The 12,954-nt window shown below is 40.6% G+C and overlaps 1 protein-coding gene across 2 annotated transcripts in view; it reads left to right on the top strand.

Annotated features, from left to right (window-relative positions):
* Positions 1-12,954, top strand: part of Tgfbr3 (transforming growth factor, beta receptor III) — a 191,503-nt gene that overhangs the window by 152,086 nt on the left and 26,463 nt on the right. For both annotated transcript variants that reach the window (XM_005385063.2, XM_005385062.2), the window contains 5 exons: positions 1,575-1,909; positions 2,434-2,586; positions 5,005-5,145; positions 5,314-5,472; positions 9,950-10,249. In XM_005385063.2, coding sequence (XP_005385120.1) covers positions 1,575-1,909; positions 2,434-2,586; positions 5,005-5,145; positions 5,314-5,472; positions 9,950-10,249 — 1,088 coding nt within the window. The remainder of the gene's footprint in view (positions 1-1,574; positions 1,910-2,433; positions 2,587-5,004; positions 5,146-5,313; positions 5,473-9,949; positions 10,250-12,954) is intronic.

The raw sequence follows: 12,954 nt of genomic DNA on the forward strand, positions 1-12,954 counted from the left end.
TTTCATAACACAGAGTTGATGGTGTAGCAGAAAATTTGTTGTAAACCATATGTATTATGATTGTATTAGGAACAAATTAGCCTGGTGCTGTCAGAGGTACCTAATGACCGCACATGGCTGAAGATACAATTGGGTTAGGACTGCAGGGGAGCAGTTCATGGTCACTGGCCGACTCTTACAGGAAAATAGTCTGCAGGGCTCGTACTTGGGCTTTATTACCCAGGGGGAAGGACAGAGTTGTCACTCCTGTTTGGGGGAGCAGAAAGTAGAGCCTCAAGTTCTCCAGAATTTCCAGCCTTATAACTAATATAACTTGAGCCCAAGTTTTCTGATCCCCAGACCTTTTCTTTACCCCCTGGTTCCACTGAGTGCAATGCCAGTACAATGAAGATTACAAGTTTAGGTTCAAGTTCCAGTGCCACCATTTACTCATTATTTGGAGAGAAGTTGTGTAACCTTTGGGCCTCAGCTTTCTCTTTAGTAATTAGAGGGAAAATAATAGCACCTACCTTACAGGGCTGTCGTAAAAGTTTTAACTAATGTACAAGTTAAAGAGCCTCCGAAGCTATGACTTCTCTGGGATTCGTACAGCTGTAGCACCCTTTTCCAAAGGATTATATTGAAGGAGAGTTCAAGGTCGCCAGTCATCTTCATTTCCAGGCTCCACTGACCTGGATTTGACTTCAGATACACACCAGCTGCCTTAGATAGTGAGTAGAAAGTAGGGCATCTTGAATGTATCATGTATGGAAATCTCTCTCTCTTTGAAGCAATAAGTGTGTCTGAGCAGCTCTTTATTTTCCCTTAGGTACTGAGTTCTACTAGTGAGGAAACTCAGTACCTTCTAGAATTTAGCAGTTAAAAAAGAAGTAGTAAAATAATTTTAAAATACCCGAGTTGGGGCAGAGAGTATAGATAATGGTACGATACTTGCATAAAATGCCTGAGGCCCTGGGTGTTTGATCCCAGCACCATAAGGAATACATAAGTAAAAATACTATTATTATTTTAGGAAATCTTTTGAGAAATTATTTTTTTAAACTCTCTAAATTCAAGGAAAGTATTCTAATGGCTTTTGAGTGGAATGATATTGCCCCACCTAATTTGAGTCACAGATGTTTAGCTTTTTTATTTATATATTACAGGAATATCTACCAAAAGTTTCTCAACCTTGGCTGTACATTGCAGTCATACAGGGTGCTGAAAAGTGTGTTGATTGTGTCCCACCCCAGAGAGTCTAAACTTTAATTGGCTTGGAGTATAACCTGAGCACAGGGATTTTTCTTATGCTTCAAAACTGATTTCAGTGTACATCCAAGGTTAAGATACTGATATAATCCAACTCCCTAATTCTAAAATTTGGGAAACTGAGGCACAGGGATGGTCAAGAGCCACCCAGTTAGTAGAGCACCAAGACTGGAATTCAGCCTTCCCCATTGCTTGTGAACATTGCTTGCTAAATATAATTTTACGCTGCCCGTTCTGTGCTAATTCCTCCTGCTCTGCCTCTAAGCATGGTGATTGTGGCCTGGCATCACACACTGATGATGATTTGCCTTCTTCTGTTGCCACAGAGGAAATGAGAGATGAGGAAGTCCATACCATCCCTCCTGGGCTGCAGATCCTGCTGGACCCAGTCATCCTGCCTGGCCCGGAGAAGCCACCCTTCCAGGGCGGGGGTGGCCGAACTGGAGGTCTCCCCTTTCCTTTCCCTGATATCTCCAGGCGAGCCTGGAGGGAAGGGGGAGAAGATAGGATCCTGAGGCCAAAGGATTCCGTCATCCCCAGCATACAACTGTTTCCTGGTCCCAGAGAACCGGAAGAGGCACAAGGGAGCATGGATATTGTCCCATCGGTCAAATGTGACAATGAAAAGATGATAGTGGCTGTAGAAAAGGATTCTTTTCAGGTCAGTGCAGTCTGTTTAAAAGAGAAGAGAAGGGCCGGGGATATAGCTCAGTGACACAAGCACCTGCCTGGCAGGCACAAGGTCCTGAGTTTGATTCCTGGTACCAAAAATAAATAAATAAATAAATAAATAAATAAATAAATAAAAAAGAGGAGGCCACCTCCTTTCCCATCTTGCCCCATTCTGTGTTCACGCTGTCTCTTACTTTTGCAGACTTGGCATGGTTTTTAGTTGGATGGTCCCACTTCTGCTTGGCTGGGAGTCTCACCTGGTTCCTGTTGTTCTCAGTGAAGGGGAGGGGGTTTCCAGAGCTTTGTATGTCAATATTTTGCTACTGAATTTCCAAAGCCAACAAACAATTCCTGGGCCGTTCCCAGGTGGTCAGCTGGGAAGAGATAAGTGGGGCAGGGGCCAGGATACAGGCCATCAGCCACCTTTACTTGGAAGATCAGGTCATGTGTGTTCACTGCGCACAAAGGACTGCCTGTGAGCCCTCCAGCATATCTTCGGTGGTTGTTTTTCAGACCAGCGGCCACTCGGGGATGGAGCTCACTCTGTTGGATCCTTCCTGCAAGGCCAAGATGAACGGCACGCACTTCATTTTGGAGTCTCCTCTCAATGGCTGTGGAACTCGGCACCGGCAGTCAGCCTCTCATGGTGTGGTTTACTATAACTCTGTGAGTGTTCTCCACAACAAAGCTCTGCCCTTCTCCAGAGAATTGCTGGGTGTTCCCTTAGGATTAGTCTTATCTTTCTATGACAATGATATACTTGAATGAAGCCAGGAGTCAGTTCTCAACAAAATGTGATGCACCTTCACCCTGAGCTCTTGATTTGTTTTACTGGTGAGTCTTTGGGAGTTGGAAGGCCTTATTCTCTCAGCTGAAGTTGTGTGATCTCACCCTCTTGCTCCTTCCATCTCCTGATGGCAAAGCGTTCGCTAGCAAAGTGATCATGATCTCCTTCTATGTATGGCAAGCTGAAGCATCAGATGGCCTGGTCTTTACAGGATAAAATCCAAGCCCTTCGTTACATGTGAGAAGCTCTAACCAGATATATGGCCTCTCTGGCTTTATTTGGGCCTTATCCAGAAGTGAGAGGGCCCCTTGCTTCCTCAAAAATAAAGATCCAAGTGAGAATTTAAAATCTAAAAAGACCTGGAAAGAATTATCAAGTCACCTTCTCCACTTCTATGAAAAATCCTACATTTAGGGGTTACCTGGAGAAAGAGTCCATAGATTTCTCGCAGTGATAACCATTACAATAACTAAACTTCCAGCAGGCTTTCTTGTCGGTTCATCTAATCTTTTCTCTTCAGTTCAAATCTGTTCTCTGAGAGATAGAGACTAAGGTAGGTAGTGAATTTTAAAAGGATTTGAAACATGAAATCTCACAAGAACTTCAAAGTGCTAATTTTGTAGTTAGGATTGTACTTTCGATGGTAGGGATAAGGCTCAGACATCCTGCATCTACCTTGGCATAGAGTATGTGTCTGTGTGCTCTGAGCACCTGCTGCAGCACTGACACGGAATCGGGTGACTGTGGCTGCTGGTTCTTTCCCCCGCCAGTGAGCAGGTATCTTGACCCAATCCAGAGAAGAGGCCTCTGGTCAGTGTCGTTATATGGCAGCAGCTCTTCTGTGGGCCCAAGTGTATTATTCTTCAGAGAACCTCAGAATGTTGGAGCTGGAAAGAACCCTGAGATATCTCATTCAGTTTCCTCATTTCACAGGTGAGGAAATGGAACTCGGGAGTTAAAAGACTTGCATAGATTCAAGTGACTAGTTAATGGCAACACTAGGATTGAGTCTACTTCCTGATGCCTTTGTGTCCAGCAATCTTTCTTCAGTACCAGGCTTCCCTAGCAAATACCCATGTGTTATACAAATAATTAATTAACCTTTGATTTCATGCTGACTACAACGCTAATTTTCTTGCAGTTATCCAGTATCTCCTGATGCAGCGAATGTCATATATTACAGCTGTACTTGACTTTTAGCATTTAAAAACTGATGTCCGAGTTAACACCAGTAACAGGGTATGATAATCTGTTTAAGAACAAAAAGTATCAGTTGCTTCAGGAGAGAAAGGCACAGCTTGACCTCTTAGAGACCCTTCTTTCTCGTATATTTTTATGAACTTTAGTATGATTGTAGAGTAAGCAATAGCCTGGGTACTTGTTTCAGTTGCATCAGTATTTTCTTTTGAGGGCCTGGTAAAGGAGAGAGTGGCAGTTTTTCTTCAGACTCTTCCCTTTCTATTCCCTTCGATGAATATTTTGTTTAGTTATAACTGTTTCCAGTAATTTTTTTTTTTTAGAATTGTGAGATATTTTTGTTTTGCATCATGTTCAGAATCTAATAATACTGAGTGGAAAGAAATTAAGGTTTTATTTGTAGAACCATGGTCTTGAATGACCTTCTCCATCTCACTTAGAACTAATCCAGAAACAATAATTTCAGCCAGAGTTGAAGTAGATTGTCCTGGAAAAGAACATACTCTCTTCTGGATGTGTATACCGTACAGAAAGATACTGGGAAAGAAATGAGCAGAAGGGGAATGTAAGAGAAGAGATGAGATTGACTCCATTGTAAACCTTGGGTTCTCTGTTTCTAACTGAAGCCAGACTTTCTGCAAATCTTAAAGGGTGCACATAATAAAAGCTCTGTGCAATAGCCAACTCTTAGTCTTGCTTAGCGTTTTTAAATAAAGACCCAAAGGAAAAGAGCCCCCATTCCCAATATATATAAGCTTGTTGACAACCCCATTCAACTCTATTTCAGTGTGTAGAGTTTTCCCACCCTAGGTAATTTATAATTATTCAATATAGTTATCAAATAAGTCTATATTTTTCATAGAAAATACAAATTTTAGTTCAGATCTTTTCTAGAATTTGCATTGGTCATATTTTTTTATAAAATTTTGAAGGTGAAATCCTTAAAAAAGCTTGTAAGTTTTTAATGTTGAAGTCAGATTTTTAATTTGCGTCTGAATTGTTACCTGGGTATTTACATGAAGTAGACCAAAATGCCCATGGTTAGGGTTTTTTTTTGTGTGTGTGTGTGTAACAATGACTGTCCTTTCTTTGCCTTTTAGATTGTGATACAGGTTCCATTGCCTGGGGACAGCAGTGGCTGGCCAGACGGTTATGAAGATTTGGAGTCAGGTGATAATGGATTTCCAGGAGATTTGGATGAAGGAGATGCTCTCCCCTTCAGCCGTCCTGAAATTGTGATGGTGCGTGTTGGCTTTCAGTAGGTAGTTCATGGAGAATGTTGTCTATGTACTTGACTTTCATTAGGGACTATCAGCCAATAAAGTTGTATGTTAAAGGCCAAGACTTACAAAGCTACTAGGCCTTCATCCTTCCTACGACTGTGATTTATCTGTGGGCTTTTTTTACAGTTTAATTGTAGCTTGAGGCAACTGGGGAATCCCAGTAGCTTCCAGGAACGGCCCGATGAAAACATCACTTTCAACATGGAGCTGTACACCACCGACCTCTTCCTGGTGCCCTCCCAAGGGGTCTTCTCCGTGGCAGAGAATGGACACATCTATGTTGAGGTGAGACCATAGCATCAGCCTTGGGCTTTCAGCTCAGCTCTGAGTTACATTTCCTGAGACCATGGCTCATGCACCTCGTGTGGGCCTCTGCCTGTCCTCACAGCCCTCCCCAACTCTGGATGGCGGCTTGGCTCAGAAAATGCTTCAGGTTGCTTTCTGAACAAAAGAGGAAAATTCGGGATCTAGTGCATTATGCTAAATGAAGAGAATACTTGGTAGATAAATGTTAAAAAATAAAAAGGGCAGAGTATGAATTCTAATAAAGCCCTGTGCCTGCTTTGAAGCTAGCTAGCATCTTTTAGAACAGCAGCTCAGAGGTTGCCAGGAGTTAACCGAGGAATGTTTCAGATCACCTCACATATTATCCCTTAAATTGCACTTATTTTTAAGTGACTACCAGTGGCTATGATATTTCACAGAACTAATCTTTCTAAATCATCATCTGAGTATATACATTTATTAAAACTATTTTCTGTATAAAACCAGTAATCATGCACAGCATAAATATGAAATGACTACAAAATATTAGACAATGGTAGTAATGAAACAACAGCAGCTAACTTTATTGCTGATGTACGATGTGCCAAAGATAGTTGTAAGTATTGTAGGAATTAATTAACTCTTCAGAGCAATGCTATGAGAATGGACAAATAGTAACTTCATTGTATGGGTGAGAAAATTGAGGAACAAGCTTGTCCAAGCTCACCCAGCTGCTACCTAGTAGAGTTCAGACTCAAATATACCCCCTCCCCCAGACTATGTGGCTCCATAATCCACACTATTGTCCAGTGGTGCTATTGTCATTTATCCTCAGAGTGCCATTTGAAGGGGAAAAAACATAACCTCTTATCAATGCAACTATCTAGGCTCATAGACTGGACTCTAAAAGAGGCAGATCTGCTTATGGCACCAGACTGTCTGTTGCCTTTGTGCCTTGGGCAGAACCTGTAGTGGTTCAGTGGGGGTATTGTCTGCTGGCCTATTGTCATCTGATGAGCTGGTTTGGGTGCTAAGCTGCAAGCTGGTGTTCTGCTTCACTATGAGAGGAGTGCGGAGCTTAAGGGGTTGAAATAGGATAGTTCCATATGTTAAAAGTGACTTCAGAGCACATATTTCGGTTTTAGACAGGTAATTCTCACATCTGCACTGGCTCTAGGACTAAACTCGCCGGCTCTAGATGTTGTTTTCTTGATTATATAGATTCTGTCTGTCCTTTTGTGACCCCTATTTTGAGAGTGCCTCTCTTTCTTTGGGTGCCCCTGTTTTCCCCACTGAGGAAAGAACTCTGCTTTCTACATGCTGTTCCTAATCACAGCGCTCTCCTCGTCCGAGGTTGCTGTCTTCCTCCGGCTTTCCTGCCTGCATTATCCACAGGTGCCTTTGGTCAGTAGCTTCCTATTGTGCTGTGGATTTTAGTGGCATTGTTTAACTGCAGTTTATGCTTTTCTAAATATGTGCCTGGCTTGGCTAATTTATGGCTTTGCTAGTTTATGCTAATCAGTGGCTAATCTTCCTTGTGTATCTTGCCCTGGATATTTTTTAGCTTTTTCCTTCATCCCTGCAGTCCTGGGTTAATATATTATTGGTAGTTTTTTCCTCCTCTTTTTTATTCTTGTTTTCCCCTTATATCTTTTCAAATATCATCTGTATCTTATGTAGTTAAATTTAGTAAAAAGTGGACCACATCTTTTTACTAAATATATTTTAAATATGAGTAAATCAAAGAGAATTTAGGGATAGGGAAAATGTTATCAATGGTTTTACTTTTAAAAATAGATTTAAACTCCCTAAAATACAAGAGAATCTGTAAATGTTTTGCTAAATAGGACAGCAACCAACTATGCTGCATCTTTGTTTTCTACTTTGTACTCCACTACTGGTAGGAAATTTTTTTACTTAGGTTAAGTGAAACTTATAAATCATTGACTTGATCTAAAGAACTATTTCCTGGTTTCTTCTCCCCGCCATTCCTCTTATCCCCTCCCCAGACCTTCCGTTCCCTCTGGACCGCAGTTCCTTCCTTTAATCCATGACATTAACAGTTTTGCCACCTGTTCTGTGATCATCTTTGGGTGATGGTTAGTGATATAATGGCAGTTTCCCTTTTAGATGATTTTCTTGAAGAATGAGAAAAGAAAGCAGTACATAACCTTCCAAGTTTAAATCTAGAATCATACTACTAATTGACTGCCTAGAAGCTGTGTTGTTTACATGTAACATTTTTTATTAGTACATGTTTACAGCACGTAATGATTACATTTATCATGGGGAATTGGTACATGTACGTAATACATTTTAACTATATTTTTCCTATACCCTGCCCCCTGCGCCTTACAACTCTTGGTCCCCTTCCCATTTGTAAAAGCTCTATTTCCATTTTTCTTTCTTCAATTCTTTTTAATCCATCTGCTGATCACTTGTTAACCCAGCCATTTGAAAGAGGTTTCCTACTTCCTATTTATCATATATATATATATATATATTTATATATATATATTTATATATATATCTCAAAGTGGAATTTATAGATTTTGCCATAAATGAAGATAACCTTGAGTCATTTGTAGGTAAATAGATGGACCTTGAGGCCATAATATTATGTGAAGTACATATAACTTTTAAATTCCTAATTCTGACTGCCTACAAGTCAGGCTGCCCAGAAACTGTGTTGTTTAAATGTAACTGTTATGTTACTAATTCTCTCATTAACTATGCCTTGTAAGTATTAGAGTCCTTGTTCTGAAATTGAGGAACTTGAGTCTCAGGGTATATATGTGAGAGCAGAGGTTATGGTTTCCTTGCACTTGTCTCATTCCAAAGCCTTTAGTATTCTACTATTCATTTATAGTCCATTTTGTTTATTTGTTTGGCATTGCTAGGGATCAAATCCCAAAACTCACACACGCAGGGCAGGTGCTCTACCTTAAAGTTCTGTTCCTAGCCTTCTAGTCTATTTTAGCATAAAAGATTTGTTGATAATATTTTTTCCCCTCCAAGACAGCTTTTTTGGGATACCCTAGACATTCTGCCATTACATAGTTCTTTTGCAAGTAAGAAAAGATTTGCAGTACTTTTGTTACACATTTTGAGTGGGTTATACATGACAGATTCTGAGCTCATGTTAAAGGGTACTTTTTGTTTTAGGGTATATGTAATTTACCTGTATGTAATTTGTCTTTCCAAGATAGAATCTCTTGTTCTGCAGGAATACTGTAAAAATAGTGATGTATAAGTATTTACAGAATGTCACCCCAGAGTAACAGTGTCATAATCATTTTCATTAGCATCCTTCTGCTTTCATCATCTTTGTTGTCAAGTACTGTGTAGTACTCATGTAGGGATCTTTGGTACAGTGCTGTGGATTCAGAGGTCCATGAGACGTCAGGGATTTCCCCTGGGTATCTCAGAATGGAAAGTTTGTTTATCTCTCCATGTCTTTTGAAAGGATTCTGGGGCTCTTGGCCCATGGGTAGGAATTAACTTTATTTCTAAAGTGTTTAAGTTTATTTTGATCCTAAGTTTAGTCAAGGAATGAGGCATAGAAGGAGGAGCGGTAGTTCACAAAGTGATCCACATGTCACCAAATGGAGAATCCAGTCTGCTCTGGAGATTTTAGCTGAGCTCAGGGTAGTTGAGGTTTGATTCTGTTTATACTTGGCTAACCACTACTTCCTGTTTCAAAAGAAAAGAACCTTAACAAGATTTGGACCTGACCCATACAAATGTTTTGTAAGGGGGAAGTGTAAATGAGTTGGAACTGTTTCCAGATTAGATTTCCTTAAAAAATACCCGTGGGCTTGAAGAGTGAAGGGAGAGTACTTGGCAAGGCCAGTGTGGTCCTGTGAGCCGCTGGGACACTTAGCCAGGCCCATGATGGCCACCAGATTGCACTCTCCCCGATAACCAGCCCCAGAGGCAGCTCTCCCAGCTCCCTAACAAAGGAGAAATTAAGATGAATCTGGACCTTTACTGTGATGTTCTGGGTTTGCTCTGATTTCTTACAGTTTAGAGGCTCGGTCTTTCCTGCCTCTGTTAACTAGATTCTGCCTCTGTACTTGTTTGGGTTTTTTTGTTTTTGTTTTAGCAATTTTTAAGATTGTTTGTCCTGTAAGTAATGCACTACTATAACATTAGGGCTTTTAGTTGCAGACCTTTTATTTATGTTGGAAAATTCACTTAGGTGCTTGGTGTGCTTTTATTTTTATCTCTCAGGGAACTTAACAGGAGGTTGAGACATTCATGTTGCATTTAAAACTTAGTGGGCTGGCATTTGAGCTAAATAATTGACTGTCATCATCCATATCAAGTTTAAATGGAAAATACCTCCTTAATGAACATATGCTACTATTGTAGTTAGAAAGAAGCCCATAACCGTGTTATGAAAATAAAGCAATATCTCCTCCAAAGCATATTGTCCTCATGCCTGAAGTAAAAGATGTTTACTCATATCTGAATTTATCTTCCTGGTTTTTTATAGGTGTCTGTCACTAAGGCTGACCAGGAACTGGGATTCGCCATCCAAACGTGCTTTATCTCTCCATCTTCAAACCCGGATAGAATGTCTGACTACACCATCATTGAGAACATTTGTCCTAAAGATGAGTCTGTGAAATTCTACAGTCCCAAGAGGGTGCACTTTCCTCTCCCACAAGCTGAGATGGATAAGAAGAGATTCAGCTTTGTCTTTAAGTCCGTGTTCAACACCTCACTGCTCTTCCTACAGTGTGAGCTGACACTGTGCACCAAGAAGGACAAGGACCACCAGAAGTTGCCTAAGGTGTGTGGGTTCCCATCCACAGGGACTGGTTTTTTGGCGTTGTTATACAAGGCAGTGACCTCCAGGGAAAGTTGAATCCCAAGTTATTGCAGGTTGAAGTTTTTGGTTTTGGAACCGCCCAACGGAAGTAGTAAAGGCAGTGTGAGCAGGAAACTATCATGGAGTCTTAGAGAATAAATCCTAATGATATGATATTGAGTTAATAATATTCCTTGGTTATTGCTGGCTGATCAGGCCTGCAATCTCCTGAACGAGTGTACAGCAAAGGCTAAATAAAAAGGCGAATGGAATGATTTCAGGGCTCCAGGAGAATCAAAGCCCTCTCAGAATTTGAGATTCTCTCAGGGCTAAGACCAAGACCTTCTCCAAGTGGCCCATATTTATTTAGTTGTCAGAAGAAGGGGGGAATTACTCAAGGACTTCTTCAAGTAAGGTATTAAGTTAACCCACCCAAAAGTGAGATGCCTGAGACTACAGTCTTTATCTAGTTGAGGTTGGATCCAGGTGTCCTTGGCTGTGATCTTGTCTTATCCTTTGAGGCTTTCCGGCTTCATCTGCCATTAAAGGCCTTAGTAGGGATTAGTGACTGGCAGAGGTTCACTTACTATGGGTCTACCCCCCATTTCCAGACAAGGAGCCTACACCTTGGACAGACTCACAAGTAAACAAGGAAAGTCAGTTGGTTAATTTAAGTCCTGCTCAGGGCTGCTTCATAGTGGTCTCCATCAGTATGATCTTTTTCTTTCCATGTGTGCTACCTAGTAGTTCCTTATGAGTGATAAATCAGTAGTTTTCCACTGAGGGAGAGGCTTGGTTTTATCTCTGCTAGTCAACTAATGTGCAGTGCCAGAATTGCAGCAAGCTGAAAGGACAAGTTCAGTGTTAGGGTTAATTTTCCAGGTCCTGCTGAGACTTGGATTATAATGTTTTTTGACCTCTGTATGAATTGTAAGGTTGACTTGTCTCAGAAGGATGTCTGAGAGAAACTAACAAATATTTTACTTTTTCTCAGTTTCATATCAGTTCATAGTGTTTGTCTCGTGTCACTCCCCACATCAAACCAGTACATTCAGTTGCAGTAATGGAAATCAGAACCCTTTAGCCTTGCTAGGATGCTACTGTAGGAGTTCCACAAGGTTAATTATGATATCTCGTTAGGCTGGCCTTATACATGAAAGGAATCTTCTGCTATAACTTTGTTTCTGTGACCTGCTATAATTATGTGTGATTTCCTATGTGCATTCCTGTGATAGATAGCACACATGGTATAAATTGGTTTCTTACTCTTTTGTAAGCACTTTCATCAATCTCAAAAACTAAGTCAAGCTGTATCAATAATGTATTATAAAATTCTCTCATTTAATATATAGTCTATAAGAAATAGGTGTAGAAGTAGAAGGAAAAATTATTTTCTACTAGATTACCATTGATCTGACCACATTATATTTCTCTAGGCATCCATTTCTTTAAGAATTTTGTCTGCCTATGAAAACACAGAAATCATAATCATTAGGGTACATATGCAAGGTGACTTAGACTGTATTTGTTTCATTGCTTTTGGAATCATTGATGTCTTAGTTTCATGGACGTGTCACTTTCCAGTGACCATAAAGATCAAAGTTTAGTGGACAATGGTAGAGAACCATGAGGAACCTAGTGTTTAACTGTGGGACCCAGCTGTTTGGTCCAAGCTACAAGACAACTTTTAGGAGTTAGGGATTTTGGAGAGGAGGCCTGGCACTTAGCAGGGATCCTGGTTGGTAGCTTTGGCTGTTGCCTGTCTCTGAGTCTGTTGAGAGCATCTTAGCTTCACAGTGTGTTAATCTGTGATAATTTAACTTAATATTTCCTTCTAGAACTCTTGTTCAGAGCCCCAGGGGCTGACATGATGGGATGTGATCCTGAACTTCAAGCCATGCTTTACCTCCAAGACAGGATGCAGTGGAAAGAGCTTGGGCAGTGGCAAGGAAGGCCTACTGCTTGCTCATGGGATTTTAAGCAAGTCCCTTGAACCCTTGTGACCTGTTATGTCTCCATCTATAAGTCAAAAGTAGTAACATCCAGCTTTCCTCCTGGGTAGAAAAGCAAATGAGAGTAGGTATGTAGCATAGGCTTAGTGGAGCTATTACTGCTGTCTTCTCAAACACTTCTCAAGTTTGTAGGTAGTATTTCCATATTTCTAGTGACTTCCGACAGTTTTCTATCACAATAGCATAAGAATCTTTTAGAGGAAGATTTCAAAGACCATTGAATCCAACTCTCCCCTTTTCCGATGAAATGGAGCTCTAGAGAGTTAAGTTTCTGGCCCAGAGTCACCCACCGCAATAGAGGTGGAGTTACAGACTGTTACTTAACTAATAGGGCAGTAAGAGAATGAATATTGGAAAAATGAAGTAGGAAAATAAAATACAAATCTTTTTGATAGCCATGAAGAAGGCTTTTGTAAAGGCATTTCTCTTGTTTTGGGTGATGTTATCTTCTTAAATGTCTGACTTTTGTATTGCCCAAAGTGGCCATGACAGTTAAACCTCACATCTCTGCTCATTTGTGATTGGGAGAGCTAGACCTGAACTATTAGCTTTTGGGGGATGCCTCATCATAGAATTGCTAAATGATTGGCAAATTGGTGTCATTTAGAATGTCACCTTTTGATAAGCATTGATGAGGATCTAGAGTTATTTTAGAGGAAAAGTACTGGAGTGTGA

This window comes from Chinchilla lanigera, unplaced genomic scaffold, assembly GCF_000276665.1.
Source record: "Chinchilla lanigera isolate Chin_1 unplaced genomic scaffold, ChiLan1.0 scaffold00022, whole genome shotgun sequence".
Taxonomy (NCBI): Eukaryota; Metazoa; Chordata; class Mammalia; order Rodentia; family Chinchillidae; genus Chinchilla; species Chinchilla lanigera.